At 45.7% G+C, this 17,417-nt stretch overlaps 1 protein-coding gene across 6 annotated transcripts in view; it reads right to left on the minus strand.

Moving 5' to 3' along the window:
- The window catches only part of tns2a (tensin 2a), a 79,362-nt gene that overhangs the window by 9,513 nt on the left and 52,432 nt on the right, over positions 1-17,417 (minus strand). For 4 of the 6 annotated variants that reach the window (XM_054782144.1, XM_054782000.1, XM_054782332.1 and 1 more), the window contains exons 5-19: positions 17,330-17,371; positions 16,557-16,606; positions 16,194-16,377; positions 15,822-15,872; positions 15,617-15,739; positions 9,163-9,227; positions 8,654-8,737; positions 8,224-8,336; positions 5,160-5,220; positions 4,072-4,147; positions 3,734-3,863; positions 2,610-2,675; positions 1,944-2,060; positions 322-1,857; positions 84-249 (exon numbers count right to left, since the gene is read on the minus strand). In XM_054782144.1, coding sequence (XP_054638119.1) covers positions 84-249; positions 322-1,857; positions 1,944-2,060; positions 2,610-2,675; positions 3,734-3,863; positions 4,072-4,147; positions 5,160-5,220; positions 8,224-8,336; positions 8,654-8,737; positions 9,163-9,227; positions 15,617-15,739; positions 15,822-15,872; positions 16,194-16,377; positions 16,557-16,606; positions 17,330-17,371 — 2,864 coding nt within the window. The remainder of the gene's footprint in view (positions 1-83; positions 250-321; positions 1,858-1,943; positions 2,061-2,609; positions 2,676-3,733; positions 3,864-4,071; positions 4,148-5,159; positions 5,221-8,223; positions 8,337-8,653; positions 8,738-9,162; positions 9,228-15,616; positions 15,740-15,821; positions 15,873-16,193; positions 16,378-16,556; positions 16,607-17,329; positions 17,372-17,417) is intronic. The other 2 variants (XM_054782229.1, XM_054782075.1) reach the window with 2 other exon arrangements.

Here is a 17,417-nt window from a genome sequence, read left to right on the forward strand (position 1 = left end):
CAAAGCTCTTGGCCACATATAAAAATAAATATATTTCTTAAATATCCATGTTTGTGTGGACATAGCTTAAAACCATGAGATACCTTTCCTGTGTGCTTGGAGGACTGCTAGTGTGGACGGGAGTGGACGGTCCAGACATGTCCGACGGGGTGGAATAAGCACCGTGGCCATCTCTGTGGGCCCTCTTGAAGGAACCGTTGGTAATGTGGTCCCTCCAGCCGATGCTTTCACCAGAGTTCCGAAGGCCATCTATAAGAGGAAGTGAACAAACCACAACATTTAGTCACAGCATAAAAGGAATGTTTTGTTTGCGCGTCTTACCAGTGTGTGAGTCAGAGACGTATGACTGCGGCACGTCTGGAGGGTGACGGTGGTAGTTGTGATTATGCTCAGATGAGCCGTTGCTATGGCTACAGGGCCCCGTCACGGATGAAGCGGTAGGCAGCGGCGAAGTGGACTCGGACTGGTAGCCCGAGGCATAGCCCCTGCTCTCGGACGGCGATGGCTGGTAAGGCGAGCATCCATGACATCCATGTCGGGGCGTCTGGTAGCTGCTGCTGCTATTGCTGTACTTGAGGTCAAGGTGGGAATGAGCATGAGAATGCGACGCCTCAGGATACCCAGGGTGGCAGGATGGCAAGGGGTCAAAGGTAAAGGCAGGATGATTGTGACTCTGTGTGCCGTAGGAGGTTATGGGGTCCCTCCTGTGCCAGTAGTCTGCCTCCCTCTCCCTTTCCCACTGAAGCTCCGCCTCCCTGTCTTGCTCCCAAGGGAGGGACAACTCTCGGCCTCGCCTCTCCCAGTGGATCTCCGAGCCTCCTCGCGCTAACTCTGCCTCCCGGGCTCTTCGGCGCCCCATCTCCCTTTGCTGAAGCTCCCCCTCTCTGTCCCACTGGAAGCCGTCGCCACGATCGAGCCTCAAGCCATGATAGGCCGCCGCATCTTCTCTCCTGATGCTGCAGTCCCTGCACGGGCAGCCAGGGGGAGGCACGCTGTCCATTATCATTATGTCGTGGTAGGGTGGGTTGGCAGTGGACTTGGGGTGCGGATGGTGCTGGCTTTGAGGCGGAAGAAGACGATGGTAGGGGCCATAGTCATCCTCTCGGCAGCAGAGGCGAGCAGATGCGGACAGAGGGTGGTGATGGGGGTGGCTATGGGGGTCGAGAGGAGGGTAGGCGCAGTGGTGACGTGACGAGGGCGCTTCGGAGCAAGAGCGGTGCAGGAAGTGTTGGCTGCTCTGTCGATCCCACACTAGATCTGGAGGTGGGAGGGAGTGATGTGGATGTGGACTGTAGTGCTGGCACAGGTCCATGTGTGAGGGGGGAGCAGCTGAGTTTGGGATGGGAGAAAGAGTTGCCCCGTGGTGCCCGTTGGTGCCGGGTGCCCGATCAAGGCAGTAACCATTCGGCATGAGGAGAGTGCGGTCACACCCGGGTTCCGCACATCGTTGGGACCGGTATCCGTCCCGGCAGGAACAAGACCGACTAAGCCTTGGTGTCCCATTCCGTTCTGAGGGTGAGGAATCGCCATCATCTAAGATGGCCGTCTCCCGCTCTGCATCCCTGCTTCCCTCTATGCCTCCGAGAAGACGCTCAAGCTCCTCTCGCTCTTGTCTGGTTGGAGGCGGTGGACGTATAGGCTCTTCGTGGTGATCTGGGTGGATGAATGATTGGTTGAAAGGGCTGGAATGGGCGGAAAGAGCAGAGTCGGAACCTTGTGGGAGGAAGTGGTCAGATCGATCCTCCACTCCAGGGCTGCTCCCATTGGTCGAAGAGAGAGAACCAGAACTTGGACCCCGGCGCTTCTTTATCTGAGCGTAAAGACTCCCATCTAGAGGGCCTCTTGTGTGGTCGATATCTGTGACGTAAATAGAGACATAGTCATGCATTGATTTGTTTTGGCACGCATTTTAGAAGCGGAACTGAGACACTATGACATGTTACCCTCAAGACTGTCCTGGTATCTCTGGTTGAAGTTCTCGTAAGAATCCCAGCGAACTACTGGGTCTGCAGTGTTGTAATCCACCGTGACAGCCGGGTCGTTTTTGTGGTACTCGCGACCTGTGGAGAGACAAAACACTTGTGTAACATTGGTCTTAATATTGAGTTAATCAAATAAAAACTACTAGCTGCAGCTTCAAAGATATCGGTATCCAACATGGGTCGGATCCTATCCCAGCTGATTTAGGGAAAAAAAGGTGGCTATACTGATCACCAATCAACCGCAGGACGTACGTGACTGGGGCGGAACTGGACAACTGCAGTTCTTTGATTGAGAGAACATCAAATGATGATGATCACTATTGCTGTCTTTTTTGTTTACTGTGCTGTGTTACATTTCTATGATGTCATACTATTTACACAGGTAGCACAGCCATCACCAACCCGCCTACAGAAGTCATACCACATTTAAAGTTGAAATGTGGCTTTAGTTACCAGACAGCAGACGTGATATTGATTAAGTCAAACAATACATGCACTGTAAGGAGGAGTTGCGGTGGAGACGTATAATAACTCGGCATAAAGAGGAATTGGAAAATCCGATTTGATCTGCATCGCATCACAACAATCTTTGAGGTTCCAGCTCAGCTACTTGGTTTGTGCACCAACCTTTGATCTTCTCAGGTCCAGTGGAAAAGACAAACTCCACGGTGGCGTCAGACGGAAAACGCTCATCTTGGGGGGGAAAAACAGGAAAACACATACAGTACATCAGGGGTCACCAACTCGTCGATCGCGAGCTACTGGTCGACCTTTGAGACTTTGCCGGTCGATCGCGAGAATATTAGGAAAAAAATGTATTTTTGCACCATGCCCTCCCCTCACGGAGAGTGACCCACAGGCACGCATTTTGACCACTGAACACGCCCGTGTGCCTCGCCGGAGGTATCAGCGTATTTACACCAGATCGCCTCGCAAGTTAATCGAGGGAGAGAGAGCGAGTGACAGTGCGTGCTTGTGCACACATCAGTAGTTATTGCACGTTAAAATGGCTCTGCCTTTGCTACCTTAAAATTAAGGCTACCTCAAAATTAATATAACTCCACAGATGTGCACCTCCCAAAAAATTTTTCGAGCTGTGGCTCGTTAGGGCTAACTATTATAACACATTGACCTGACCAGTCTCTCTCACCTCAACCCGCTTGCTCGCCCATGGCACTGAGCCAACAAAGCGAGTTGAAGTTTGCTCATAGAGCCCATGCCACATGCCCGACCCTGACAAAGATCCACAAAAGTAGAGATGGCCAAACTGCGGCTCGGGGGGCCATACACGTACCATTTGTCACTGCATCACTGCAGTAATAAAATAACATTTTAAAAAGCAGCAAAAATTGTAAAAATAGAACAAAAGACACAATGACAAAAAGCTGAAATGTTGACACCAACAACCAATAACAATAAAATCAATATATATATTTCTGTGTGTACATATACATATATGATATATATATACTGTATATATACACTACATACGGGGTAGATCTTGCGCAGGTTCACGGCCAAGACCAGGGATCTTAGTCTCAAAAAGGTTGGTGACCATTGCAGTACATGCTAAGATACACCGATATGCAGCATGTGGAGTAGCTATTGTGCTGTACAGGTATAGTATAACATTTTCATCACAGTGAGATTACAATAATAATTGACTACATAAAACACACTTGAGTTTGCCCTTGTACAAACAGCTATCTTCCACATGTTCCTAATAATTTTCCCAGGTCGTGTAAATATACCTGTGCAAGCTCCGTCTAGTTCTCCTTTGCCAAACCAGAGCTGGGCTCCATGAATGGTGCAGGTGTGGAACTGCAGCCTGAACACATTGTCCCTGTCAGCAGTCTGGGCTCGCCTGTGATAGCATTTGACCTGCAGGGGGCAGCAGAGAGCGGGGTAAAAGTGTGAAAATGCACAGCAGTGTTTTATACACTTTCTTAACAGAGATAAAGCACAAACTGCATGACAGAGCATTATCCACTGGCATTGACATGGCTCCACAGACTGCCCTTTCTAGTTAATTTGTTTCCGATAAAGTCACGATATCATCTGGGCTCCTCTGTCATTTCCTGCCACTCACCATGATGTCACCTTTAAGTAGCAGCGCTGGCTCGATGGTCACGCAAAGTCGCCTTCCCCCGCTTCCTTGTAGGTCACTGTACACCACACAGAGAGCACATACAAGTCAGGGAGAGTGGGCAGGAACATTCAGATAAATGTATTTATGCACAATATTTTGCAAATGAGGACCGCCCAGTGGTTAGCATGTTGGCCACACAGTCAGGACATCAGGAAGATCTGGGTTCGAATCTCCGTTGGGCATCTATGTGTGGAGTTTGTATGTTCTTCCCGTGTGTGGGTTTTCTCCACATTCCAAAAACAAGCAGCTTAGGTTAATTGGCGACTCTAAATTGTCCATAGGTATGAATGTGAGTGTGAATGCTTGTTTGTCTATATGTGCCCTGAGATTGGCTGGCAACCAGACTAGGTTGTATCCCATCTCTCGCCCAAAGTCAGCTGGGACAGCATACCCGCAACCCCAGTGAAGATAAGCGGCATAGAAAAAGGATGGATGGATTTTGCAAATGAACACTACTTTATATTTAACATAAAACTCACCAATGGTCTCAAATTACGGCCTCCACTCTAACAGATGCTGTCCATCAATTAAACGGTAGATGCGTCAACTAGATGACCCACGCCCCATCAAGAGACCAGGTGGCTGTATTCACCTTTACTATAACATCATGGGTCGCAGTGCAGTAGAAGGGCGGACAAAACACACACCACTTACCAGATATTGCATCTTTAAAGCTGTGGTCGAGTTAAAAGATAAAGTGCTGCTATGTGCAACGCAGAGTATTACAGAGCAATGCAGTTATACAAAAAAGAAAGGGCCTCCCTCCAAATAGACACCTTACCCTTATACTTTCTGTAGTTGAGTAAATAAACACCCGTCTGAAATAGAATATGCACTGGAAAGAAGTGTTTTAATATGAAAAAAATGACAGGCCTCTTTGGCAAAATTTGCACAAGACAAACTGGGATAAAATCTAGTCTAATCTAATCTTGTCGCTGTGCTGCTTCCTCATTAACTTGGGGCAAAGGCAGCCTTGCCCCACACAGTTGATAAAGTACAAGGAGACTAGACAGGGAAAAGGCACTCACTATATGCCTGACGTGTAGACCAACTGCATGGACTGGTAGATCTTTAGGAAAGGGTAGTAACCTGTAGAGACAAGAGGAGTATTCATCATCGTCATCATCAAGTCAGATGGAGGAATGTGCTGACTGCCATCCTTCTATCCTGATGGAGTCTATCATCAGATTAAAGATAAACACACTGTTTGTGTGGGTGGGAGCGCTGAATGTGACCAGCGATGACATTCTATATGGTTAACATTGCTGGGATTCAGCAGGGAGAGCCTGGATCAGCATCAGTACTGCACACCCTCAGGACACACAATATGGACTGGAAGTATTGGGATACACGGCCTACAGCCGAGGTGGCAAGACTCCCAAAATATTGTACTCAAGTAAAAATACACTTAATTACAGAAATTTTACTCAACTACAAATAAAAGTACAGGTATGAAAATGTATTCAAGTGAAATAGTACTCTCTCTGTGTGCTATCAAACCAGGTCTTCTTTTATGATGTAACATTTATAAATGAAAGTGAAAAAATAGAAGAAAACATCTTCCTGCATTTTGTCGCGAAGTGGTTGTCCTTCCAATCTGGTAGTAGTATCACCAGTAGCATTTTTGTGGTTTATTAAATCAATGTACCGGTAAGAGCCAGTTTAACAAACAGTATAAGCATATGTTGTTTACAGTAAAGAATGCTAAAAATAGTAGTCCATCCATCCATTTTCTATACCGCTTCTCCTCATTAGGGTCGCGGTGGTATGCTGGAGCCTATCCCAGCTGACTTTGGACGACAGGCGGGTGTCTGATATAATTTATCCTCAGTGTAATTCATTCCATTTCATTTTCCTCCGCTTATCCGGGTCGGGGTTGCGGGGGCAGCAGTTAGTAGGGAAGCCCAGACTTCCCGGTCCCCGACCACGTCCTCCAGCTCCACCGGGAGGACACCAAGGCGTTCCCAGGCCAGCTGTGAGACATAATCCCTCCAGCGTGTCTTAGGTCTTCACCGGGGCCTTCTCCCGGCTGGGCATGCCCAAAACACCTCACCAGGGAGGCGTCCGGGAGGCATCCGGACGAGATACCCGAGCCACCTCAGCTGGCTCCTCTCGATGTGAAGGAGCAGTGGCTCTACTCTGAGCTCCTCCCGGATGACAGAGCTCCTCACCCTGTCTCTTAGGGTGAGTCCCGCTATCCTACAAAGAAAACTCATTTCAGCCGCTTGTATCCAGGATCTCATTCTTTCGGTCACGACCCAAAGCTCATGACCATAGGTGAGGGTGGGAACATAGCTCTCTCTTCACCACGACGGTCCGGTACAGCGACCGCATTACTGCAGACGCTGCGCCGATCCGCCATCAGGACCACATCGTCTGCAAATAGCAGAGATTAGATCCTAAGGCCCCCGAACTGGACTCCCTTGACACCTTGGCTGCGCCTAGAAATTCTGTCCATGAAAATTATGAACAGAATTGGTGACAAAGGGCAGCCTTGGCGGAGGCCAACGTTCACCGGAAACAGGCTTGACTTACTGCTGGCAATGCGAACCAGGCTCCTGCTCCGGTTGTACAAGGACTGAATGGCACGTAGTAGCTCGCCACCAATCCCATACTCCCGGAGCACCCCCCACAGGACACTGCGAGGGACACGGTTGAATGCCTTTTCCAGGTCCACAAAGCACATGTAGACTGGTTGGGCAAACTCCCAAGTACCCTCCAGGACCCTTGCAAGGGTGTAGAGCTGGTCCAGTGTTCCGCGACCAGGACGAAAACCACATTGCACCTCCTGTAGCCGAGGTTCGACTAACGGTCGTACCCTTCTCTCCAGCACCCTGGAATAGACTTTCCCAGGGAGGCTGAGGAGTGTGATACCCCTATAGTTGGAACACACTCTCTGGTCACTCTTCTTGAAAAGGGGGACCACCACCCCAGTCTGCCAATCCAGAGGTACTGTTCCCAACTTCCACGCAATGTTGAAGAGACGTGTCAGCCAAGACAGTCCCTCAACATCCAGAGCCTTGAGGAATTCAGGGCGAAACTCGTCCACCCCCGGAGCTTTGCCACTGGGGAGCGTTTTGACTAACCCAAATACCTCAGCCACGGTCATGGAACAGTCCGCGTTCCTGTCCTCAGCCTCTGCTTCCTCCATAGAAGGTATGTCAGTGGGATTGAGAAGGGCCTCAAAGTATTCCTTCCACCGCCCAACTCTATCCTCACTCGAGGTCAGCAGGCCACCGTCCACACTGTAAACAATGTGGACCGGGCACTGCTTCCCTTTTCTGAGGCGCCGGACGGTTTGCCAGAACCTATTCGAGGCCGACCGAAAGTCGTGTTCCATGGCCTCACCGAACTCCTCCCACACCCGAGTTATTGCCTCGACCACCGCCGAAGCCGCGTGCCGCTTGGCCTGCCGGTACCTATCAGCTGCTTCAGGAGTGTAATGCATTTACCATTATTTAAGAAGTTATCACTTTTTCCTGTATTTATTTATTTTTAATATTGTAATGTATTTTCTATTTATTTACTTATGTATTTATGTCGTTTTTACTTTTCTCCCCCTATTAAAAAATGGAAGGGACACCAGTAATTGCTGAGACATGGAGAACGGGATAATATTACATAAACTTGGCTTCTTCCTACTCCTTTTTGGACATGTTGAATTGATATGATGGTCCTTAATGTAGTTTGTTAAGCATGGAGCCAGGTACAATACTAAAAGGAAAACATACTTAAGTGAAATACAGATACACATTTTAAAACATCATAAAAGACCTCTATAATAGCATGAGTAAATAATTATTGGAAATGCTTCCATTCCACTCCCATGTCTGTCCATTTGTAAGGTCAAAGGTCACTGGTGTTGGACCTGAAAGAGGGCCTTCCTCATAACTCAGTTTTAGTTCATCCCAAAGGTGATTTTTCCTTACCAATCTCACCTAAGTATGACCCAGAAAGATCGAAAAGTGTTCAAAATGTCTTGTTAAGCTGAAGAATGAATATTTAGAGGAGAACCAATGAGGTTCGGACTGATTAATTAATCAATTAAGAGGTGTTTCTCAATACTTTTGACACATGAACAAGAAAACAAACCTCTTTCTCCTTGGAAGTTAGGTAGTGATGGAATGAGAACTTGGTGGAGGAAGAGCGGGCTGCTATTCATCTTGATAGCTCCGGACAAAAGACCACCGAAGTAATAGATATACCTAAGAAAGAATAATGATAAATAAAACTGAAGGAAAGCTGATAGGAAACAGAAATGTCTTTGTCAGCATTCATATTTATCACTTGACATCAGCAGTCCCAAAACCAAGTTACACTTTGCAACTGTAGGGGAAGCCATTGAGCAGAAATTATTCCATGCTTCTTCTCGTCATAGATGTACAGAAAATAAGAAACAACACAAGCAGTTCACTGTGCAATAGATGACAGTTAAAAAAGTAGCATGCAGAAAAGACACAAAGGATGTGGGAATGACTCACCCTAACCCCACCCCCTTCATCCCTCACCCCGTGGCCTCTACCTGTTTTGTGATGGCTGGAGGGAAGAGGCCACCTTATCTTCACAGAATTTCCTCATGGCCAGAGTACTGAGAGCTTGGTCCGCCCTGCGAACACACACACACACGCACCCACGCGCACACACACACACACACACACACACACACACACACACACACACACACACACGCACAGGGGCTTTCAGCAGATAATTTCCATGATGAGTCCCACACCAGACTCTCTTCATGCCAGGAATGACATGGAGAGGATACAGCTGGTATTGGCCACAGGATTCCAGTGTTACTGTGCAAAATCCACGGGGTTCAATTCATCAAATGGCTTCTCTACAAAGTTACAATGGAAATTGTTGCAGCACTTCACATCCACTTGGCACAAGTGAGCCATTGTACACAAGTATTGATATTTTTTGACGGACAAAATACAAAATGATGCTCCCGCCTTGCGACAGTAAACTAAAATATTGATCAATATTCATTTGGACAAAGTATCTTTATGTTCTGTGCACACTCACCCTGCTGAGATTTTGCTGTAGTGCATGTAGGCTGCGATGATAACTCCTGTTTTGCCTTTGTTACCCTGCAAATAGTAGAAAAGGCACTACGGTAAATGCACCAAATAACACCTCAATTCAATTAGCCACCACCACCGAACCATCTGTAGTCACCATGTGCGTTGTCTACAAAAGCAAATAACCGCCAGGGTCCCTAATTAGCACCAAGTCAAAAAATGTCATCAACAGCTACGGCTCTAGGCAACCTCCTGATGTAGTTTTTTTGCTAACTCCAAATAATGGCAGTTGCTGCATTTGAATTATCACGAGTGGTACGCATACCTCTGCATGTGTTTTAAAATGTTGCGACTCAGCTGTGTAAATATCATGCGTGTTACACTTACCGTACCTGTTGTTTACAATGAACTCATCAGCAGTATTAATGCTGGCTGAGCAGTTTGTTCTTTACTGCTATCCCAACATTGGTTCTGTTCCAGCGGTGTTGTGCAATATACTTATTAAGAAATGACCATATGGTCAAAGAGAGCTAAACTATTTTTTCCCCACTTTCTCATGCACTCCAAATCGTTATTAAAGTCGAAGTACACTCCTGATCAAAATCTTAAGACCAATTGAAAAATTGCTAGAATTTGCATTTTGCACATTTGGATCTTAATGAGGTTTTAAGTAGAGCTACAATCTGCAAAAGCAAGAAGGGGGAGTGAGACAAAAAGCACTTTGAAAAAGTAATTTATTGAAAACAACAATGAAACTGAAATGGGCTGTTTTTCAGCTGATCAAAATTTTAAGGGCATCGCTCAAAAAATAACAAAAAACTCTCCAAACCAGACCAAAAAAATGTTCTCAGTAGGACTCAGTAATGAGTAGCTCCACTGTTCTTGTTAATCACTTCAAAAATTGGTTTAGGCATGCTGGATGCGAGTGTTTCCAGGAGGCTAGTGGGAACATTGCTCCACGTGGTGAAGATGGCTTACGAAAGGCATCAACTGTCTGGAACTGATGGCCATGTTTATAAACTTCCCTTGCTATCCATCCCCAAATATTCTCTATGGGATTTAAATGAGGGGAACATGCAGGATGGTCCAAAAGAGTGATGTTATTCTCCCTGAAGAAGTCCTTGGTCAAGCGAGTATTGCGAACTGCAGCGTTGTCCTGTCAAAAAACCCAGCTGTTACCACACAGACGAGGGCCCTAAATCATGAGGGATGCCCGCTGCAACATCTGCACGTAAGCATCCACCGTTTGACGGCCCTGCACCAACCTGAAGATCTAGTGCTCGTGTGGTATCTCCTTGTCATGCCAGTAACGTTGTAAGCCATCTGGACCGTCATGGTTAAATTTTTTGTCATGAGAGAATAAAAGTTTTTTCCTGGCTCAGCGCAGGTGTGATTTTTTTGGGTCTACCACTTGACTTTGTTGTTCCATAATGCTCACGATCTTTCAAAAAATTTAGAATGACTGTCTTACTGCACCCAACCTCAGCAGCAATGGCACGCTGCGAGAGGCCTTGCTTATGCAGCTCCACAATCCGACCACATTCAAAAAGAGAAAGCTTCTTAGCTTTAGCCATCGGGAGGGCATGACAGTGTGAATGCCTGACAGAAAATGAAAATTTTTAGCAGATTTTGGCTTTTATAGTCTGTGGTCTTAAACTTTTGATGAGGTGATAACCTATTTCATTTTTTTGTTTGTTTGTTTAAATTACAAGCTCTAAATGTTTTTGTCTCAATCCCCCTTCTTGTTTTTGCATATTGTAGCTCTACTTAAAACCTCATTAAGATCCAAATGTGCAAAATGGAAATTCTAGCAATTTTTCAACTGGTCTTAAGATGTTGATCAGGAGTGTATATGATGCGTTTTCAAACAGCCTCTCTCCAATTATACCCTTCTTCCAATTAATGCTATGTCATCTTTGCGGTTTAGTTAAATAAACCCCCGGTGTTAGTTAATTAATAATTAGACCATTTACAGTATGATTTAATTTTCATTCATATTCATACAGATATTCAGGAAATTCAACACGTTCTACATCATCTGCGCTCTAATGATCAAGCTCTCCCCATGATGTTTTCCTCCAAACATCCTGATGCGTTCCAAGAACATTCCAGCATCAAATTCCTAATGACAGCATCCCCCCCACCCCTCTCCTCCCTGCAGACATCAGGAAGTAGGCTGCACCACCTCACTTTGACAACAATTTAAAGCTTGTTAGGCAGGAGTGTGCCTCTCTGGAAGACTTTCCCTTGTTTATCCTCGTCCTTAACGCAAATTACAGCCGGGAAGGAATTATATGTAAGTTCCGGAAATGTCATCACGCCACAGAAGTGGTTTGGTTTTCAGGATTTAAATTCTCACTGACCGAAACTATTACCATCCAGTCCTCCTGTTAAGCACTATGTCCAAGGATTTGCTGTGTAACAAGCTAAAGTTTTTCATACAGCAACATTTTTGTTGCATTTTTGTTTACATTCCATTGGCACTACACAAAAATATATATATATATATATATATATACGTCATAGATACATCAATCGATAATAATATTTAATGGAGACAATTGCATTTCCTCCATGGTTAACTCATAATTAATCGTAATTAGTTGCAGACAGAAAGACGTTTTTACCTATAATAAGTAGGGATTTGAATCTTTTTTTGGCAAATGCTTCCATACACTAGATACACGAGTTAAGATACGATTAAAACATTATATACTTTAAAAACAGAACAATTCAATTCAGTGTACAAACAATACAATTCAATATGATTTAACGATTACATTTGTCGATGTAGATGTTAATTTTACATTATAAAATAAAGAAGCCGAATGTATAAAAGTGTCACTCCTACAGTATTTTCTAGGGGCTGCCGGTTCGCTGTATTTTGAAGATCGGATATCGTCTTCCACCACGAGATCGTACTTTCGTAACGCTGGGCCACACTCCAATGTGGTAGGTGTTGTAATGCGCATCAAAGCTGGTTGCTACTCGACTCCCACCACCCGCAAGAACAAGAAAACGCAGCACCACCATGTACCACGTGTACCGTGGTAAAGTTAGTTTCACGTTGGACATCAGCTATTTGGCTCCGTAGCTACAGCCGTAGTTACCCCTCACTGTGCCCGGACTGCTGTGTTATTGTGCGGGCAGTTCGCACTCAGTGGTGGAGCTGCGTGCTGAGCAATGGTGGCCGTGGCAACACTTGGTCACTCTCCGGCCAACCCACTGGCCATCTAGACATTTCAGGTATCAAGTTATTATCACCCTATGTGAGTAATGGTCTCACCTTGGCCACCCAATGGAAAATTTCTGGCTCTTCCACTGCTCGCACAGGAAGTGCTGCTCTAACTGCTGGTTGTTTATAGTAAGGACCGTCAATAAATTACTATTGTGCTAGAGAGAGTTTGTTAAAACAAAAAATCATATATTCTAAATCACACCACAAATTGACCTATAACCATGTCAAATAATTAGCCCTGCCCTAAAAGTATTTTGCACGCCCATTTTTTCCAATTTTTTCTTTTTTGGATGGACTTTAGTTGGATATTTTATTGGATAAAGGTACTGACTCACAGAGGTTTGTTATAAAAGCCTAAACAATATTGTTGGTCATGCTGTGTAACAAAAAAGTAAATTCAGCAATACTTTGGTTGCATTATTTTTAATGCTTTGAAGAGCTATTTTCATAACCATAATCAATTCCACAAATTCATGTTTGTAGCACAAGCTTATTATTAAAAAAAGGAAAAAAAGGATCGGTACCGGATCGGATGGGATGGGCAAGACAATTAAAATAATCGGATCAGATGTTGAGGGACTGTCTTGGCTGATACATCTCTTCAACATTGCTTGGAAGTCAGGAACAGCACCTCTGGATTGGCAGACCCAGGTGGTTGCCCCTTTTTTCAAGAAGGGTGACCAGAGGGGGTGTTCCAACTATAGGGGCGTCACACTCCTCAGCCTCCCGGGGTGCTGGAGAGAAGGGTACGACCGTTAGTCGAACGTCGGCTACAGGAGGTGCAATGTGGTTTTCGTCCCGGTCGCAGAACACTGGACCAGCTCTACACCCTTGCGAGGGTACTGGAGGGTGCATGGGAGTTTGCCCAACCAGTCTACATGTGCTTTGTGAACTTGGAAAAGGCATTTGACCATGTCCCTTGTGGTGTCCTGTGGGGGGGTGGATTGGTGGCGCGCTACTACGTGCCATTCGGTCCTTGTACGACCAGAGCAGGAGCCTGGTTCGCATTGCCAGCAGTAATTCGAGCCTGTTTCATGAACGTTGGCCTCCACCAATGCTGCCCTTTGTCAACGATTCTGTTCATAATTTTCATGGACAGAATTTCTAGGCGCAGCCAAGGCGTCGAGGGAGTTCAGTTCATGGGCCTTAGCATCTCGTCTCTGCTATTTGTAGACGATGTGGTCCTGATGGCCTCATTGGGCTGTGACCTTCAGCGTTTACTGGGACGGTTTGCATCCGAGTGTGAAGCTTCTGGGATGAGACTGAGCTCCTCCAAATCCGAGGCCATGGTTCTCAGTCAGAAAAGGGTGGATTGCTCCCTCCGGGTTGGGAATGAGGTTCTGCCCCATATGGAGGAGTTCAAGTATTTCGGGGTATTGTTCACGAGTGAGGGAATGTTGGAGCGTGAGGTCGATAGGCGGATCGGCACAGCGTCTGCAGTAATGCGGTCGCTGTACCGGACCGTCGTGGTAAAGAGAGAGCTGAGCCAGAAGGCAAAGCTCTCAAATTACCGGTCGATCTATGTTCCCACCTTCACCTATGGTCATGAGCTTTGGGTCGTGACCGAAAGAATGAGATCCTGGATAGAAGCGGCTGAAATGAGTTTCCTCCGTAGGGTGGCTGGACTCAACCTAAGAGATAGGGTGAGGAGCTCTGTCATCCGGGAGTGGCTCAGAGTAGAGCCGCTTCTCCTTCACATCGAGAGGAGCCAATTGAGGTGGCTCGGGCATCTGGTCCGAATGCCTCCCAAATGCCTCCCTGGTGATGTGTTCCGGGCATGCCCCGATGGGACAAGGCCCCGGGGCAAACCTAGGACACGCTGGCAGGATTATGTTTCACAGCTGGCCTGGGAACGCCTTGGTGTCCTCCCGGTGGAGCTGAAGGAGGTAGCCAGCTCCACCGGTCACAGTCTGGAGAAGACTCAGAAGACCTGGGTTCGATTCTCCCTTGGCCATTTCTGTGTGGAGTTTGTATGTTCTCCCCGTGCGTGCGTGGGTTTTCTCCGGGTACTCGGGTTTCCTCCCACATTCCAAAAACATGCATGTTAGGTTAACTGGAGACTCTAAATTGTCCATAGGTATGAATGTGAGTCTGAATGGTTGTTTGTCTATATGTGCCCTGCCATTGGCTGGCGACCAGTCCAGGGTGTACTCTGCCTGTCGCCCGAAGTCAGCTGGGATAGGCTCCAGCATACCCCCGCAACCCTCATGAGGAGAAGCGGCATAGAAAATAGATGGATGGATAACTACAAATCAGTTTTTTTCTAACAAGTCCTGCAGACTCATACTGGCGGATGATGGCTCTGTATTCATTTAGTGCTTTTACAGTAATTTGATGTTGTTCTGGTCATAGTTTTGCACAATACATAATAAATAAGATAAATCTGATCGCAATAATGTACGCATGTTACGTGTGTGTTGAAAATCTTTCCTGGTGACCAGCCAGCGCGATGCTAAGGCTAGCAAGAGCTAATGTTCAGATCCACTGTCACTGACACAAGCCCCCAAATAGCTGTCCTTGGCTATGCCTGCCCATAATTAGTACTTTAGCTCCTCGGCCAAATTTTAGCTGGCCGTTCAAAGGAAAAATCCGCAGAGAGATGGCTCGTGTCTAAAAAAAAAAAAAAAAAAAAAAAACATTTGTTAGTTGGGAAACTCGTATGCCACGGTACCACTGTATAATTTACAATGAAAAAAATACCTGCAGTCCACCAGTAACTTCTCTCATCTTCCCGGCAATGTGATTCATGCCAACTCAACTCACAGTGACACAAATAACTTTTAACATATTGGTATCAGGTTTTTTCCCTATAATGAAAACCGATTTTAAAAATGCTGCATAGATGGACATTTTAATGTTCACATGCCCAGGATGACACCATCGTTTGTTCATACAGTGCAAGCCCACCATCTTTGCGCTTTCCACAGGCTGGGTAAAGATGAAATCACACCAATACGTGACCTCGCTGTCATGGCACGTAAATAATCCAATGGATAGAATTTATTACTTAAAAGATGATAATAGTAAGAGAAGAAACAGAGCTGCTTGAAAAAAAAGGATCTATGTTACACATATTGGTATCGGTTGATATCGGAATTGGAAATTGAGAGTTGGCATATCGGATATCGGCAAAAAAGCCAATGTAATATCAATCCCACACATCTGCTCAATTCCAACTCTGGGAAACTTCCCTTTGACAAAAAAGTCCCTGAACTCTGACCTTGCAGTGCAGGACCACCACGTGCTGTGGGTCAGAGGTCAGCCACGTCTCCATGGCCTTGCATATGGCGCAGATCTTATCCAGCGGCGGGGCGTGGAGGTCGGGCCAGCCAAAGTCGTGGACCTGATGTTGGAGTGTGTGATTTGGAGGAGAATTAATTAATTAAAAGAGGGAATCAACAAAAAATGCAAAAACAAGTGCCTACCTTTGGATTTAGTTGACTCATATCATGACGCCTTTCTGAGAGATTGAGGAGCTGAAACACACAGAAAATGTGTCAGTCAATGAAAACTGATTATTGACTGGAAAAGCTACATTTTTGAGTTCATTTGATTGTGGCCAGTCAGTGTATGATAGATGTTATCCATCTAGCTGTTTTCTATAGCATTAGTCCTCATTTGGGCCACAAGGGAGCTGGAGTCCATCCCAGCTGACTTTTGACTGGGAGGCGGGCTACACCCTACACTGGTCGCCAGTCAATTACAGGGCGCATATAAACAAAAAACAAAACACACTCACATTCATACCTATGGATTATTTAGAGCCTAACATGCATGTTTTTCATCATCGTCCTCACCAAAAACTTGTCCTGATGCTTGGACTTGAGCATGGCGGCCACCTCTTTCAGATTGAGGCGGTACCTCTGCTCTTCCAGCTTCGGCGGGAAGAAGACGGAGATGATCCTCTCCGTGATGTAGGTGAGGTCGAAGTCATAGTGGCGCTCCATCACCCGCTCCATCACGCGGTCCACGCTGAAGCTCCTACACCAGCAAAAGAGGGTGAATAAGAAAAGCTATGCCGCTTTCAATGATAATAAATGAAGAAAGTGCAAAAAGAGGACACTAAACAAAGTAAAGTTGACAGCCCCGCCTGCAAGAAAGCCCATACACACATTCCTAACAAGTCATGTAGTGAAATGAATGAATGAGATGACCTTTACCTTGGCAGGGTGTTTCTCTGCTTGGTATACGTCAAAGACTTGGTGGAGCCCTGTATAGAAAACACAATTAAAACATACAATATAAATTAACAATTTCTGCAGTTAAACATATATAATGCATTTGGTACCACATCACAGCATATCATAGCAACCCACAGATACAATTCAAACATGTAATCACAGGGCCATGGAAGAAAATGGTGTTTTAATATCTGTTTTAAAATACTTTGAAAGGGTGAACTTGGGTTGAACCAGCAAATGCAGTCATCGGACGTCCACATTTTTTCACATGACTAAATGTATTTATTTGTGTATGCTTCTACTCCTGAATTGCTGCACATACCAGGGTTGAAAATGTATGAAAACATGCACCCCTACTATGTGGCTTGTGCTATTATTTTTCTTACAAATACACTACATGGAGGTGCTGCTATTAAACCCCATAAGTGAGAATGACATGACATTTCTCACACAGCTCTACAAAACAACCTCTGTAACTTTAGGGCGGTTAAACGGATCACCTTAAAACTTGGTACACACCTTTAGGGGACTGACAAGCACATGTGTGTAAAATTTGAGCACGACTGGTTGAAAAACATGGCTGCCATGAAGCACAACGTCTTTGAAAGCAAGTAACTGAGCAAATAATCACCCATTGATTCACTTGTCATTGGCCATTTGCCTAATGGTTATAAATCTTTGAGGGTGTCTACGACTTGAGCTACAGCACCCTTGTCAGGGTGTAGACACGGAGAGAAGATGTAAATGCTCACCAAGTGTTGGACATTTCGAGATGGAGCGGTCCCTCTGCGCTGCTGAAAGCAAACAAGCAAAGATGTCAGCAAAAAGAGAGAATATGAC

This window comes from Dunckerocampus dactyliophorus, chromosome 1 (assembly GCF_027744805.1).
Source record: "Dunckerocampus dactyliophorus isolate RoL2022-P2 chromosome 1, RoL_Ddac_1.1, whole genome shotgun sequence".
NCBI lineage: Eukaryota > Metazoa > Chordata > Actinopteri > Syngnathiformes > Syngnathidae > Dunckerocampus > Dunckerocampus dactyliophorus.